Consider the following 1,471-nt stretch of genomic DNA (forward strand, 5'->3'; position numbering starts at 1 on the left):
TTATATACCGCAAACTCTCTGCGAAGTTTGTGCACCTAAATTCTTGCCATGCATAAGGCTTGTAGTACATAATACACCGTTGTAGCTAAAAGGAAATTGCAAACACTAGCTCTTGAAAACGTCGAAAAATTATGGCCGCCCCACTTTTCTGTCGGAATACGCGGCACTGTCACGATAATGTTGCCTGCTGCACGGAAGGCGAGCCGTTCGAGGGAGATGGGTCCGCGTGGAAAATTTACGAGGAGCAAGTCCACGTGTTCTTCCGGGCAAACGACACACCCGAGGCCAAACAGCGGGACATTTGCCTGGCCAGTTATGAGACCCGCGTCTTCAGCCTCTTGCTCGGCCTTCTCAAGCCAGCCACGCCGCACGTTAAGACGCTGGTGAGCTGCTTGCCATACTGCGCTTGCATTTTAACCCAGCACCGTCCACACCAATGGAGCGTTTCCTCTTCAACAACCGGAGCCGCCGGGAAGGAGAGAGCCTCGGACAGTTCGTTGCTGCGCAACGAGGGTTAGCGAGTGCCTGCGTTTTCGTGGACCAACTGGACTCGCGGCTCTGGGACCGTTTCGTCTGCGGAATCAACAACCACGCCATGCAGACGCGACTCCTGGAGCTTCCCGACCCCTCGCTGGAGGACGCCGTGAAGGCAGGGCTGGCAATGGAAGCTGCCTCCAAGGAAGCCGGCGAGATTTCCCGTGTGACTGGCTCACCGTCAGCGGAAGCGGCGGTCAACGAGTTGGCGACAAAGGGCAGTACCTGCGGTCGCTGTGGTGGTGCCCACTCCCCCTCACAGTGCCAGTTCTCTCAAGCACAATGCTTTACGTGCGGGAAAACAGGGCACCTGGCACATGTATGCCGAAGGGGGAGGACGAACAACAAACAGCAGCAGCAGCCTCATTCAAGCCCAGGTACCACACAAGGCCGCGGCCACGGTAGCCGTCGCAAGGGTATGCGGCGAGGGTGTGTGGCAGCAGGCTCAAGTTCTCCCGCGGCCAGGCTCCACGTCGTGGCCGAGAACCCGCCGATTTAGACATGCGGCACACAGGCTTCATACCGTCGTCTGTGCCGCCGTACCCCATTACTATGGAGCTGGACACAGGGCCAGCGTGTCAGTAATGGCTGGGAAACTTTTCAAGTGTACTTTCCCCTGCGTGTCCGTCCAGGCTTCAGGCGTGATGCTGCGCAGTTCCTCCGGGCAGCTCTCACAGGTCCAGGGTCAGGCACAGGCCAGCGTTCGCTTTGGCGACAGGGAGGCAACCCTTCCCCTTTACTTAACGAAGGGGTCGTCGCCGATGCTGCTGGGCCGAAACTGCATTCATGCACTGGGCGTTCATCTGCCAGAGTACCCGGAAGCCAGCCTGCATGTGGTGCAGAGCTGCCAAATCTGCCAGGACGATCAGCGAGCCTCGCGTCATGTCGAAAGCGCCCCCTGGCCATTCCCACAGAGACCCTGGTCCCGCCTACATGT

At 58.7% G+C, this 1,471-nt stretch overlaps 1 protein-coding gene across 1 annotated transcript; it reads left to right on the forward strand.

Annotated features, from left to right (window-relative positions):
* The first annotated feature begins 436 nt into the window (after positions 1 to 436).
* On the forward strand, positions 437 to 1,033 carry LOC139057794 (uncharacterized). Its single transcript, XM_070536548.1, has one exon. It carries the CDS (start codon positions 437 to 439, stop codon positions 1,031 to 1,033), a length of 597 nt encoding a protein of 198 aa, XP_070392649.1.
* Positions 1,034 to 1,471: the final 438 nt, after the last annotated feature.

The sequence above is a fragment of the Dermacentor albipictus genome, chromosome 3 (genome assembly GCF_038994185.2).
Source record: "Dermacentor albipictus isolate Rhodes 1998 colony chromosome 3, USDA_Dalb.pri_finalv2, whole genome shotgun sequence".
In the NCBI taxonomy this organism is placed as follows: Eukaryota; Metazoa; Arthropoda; class Arachnida; order Ixodida; family Ixodidae; genus Dermacentor; species Dermacentor albipictus.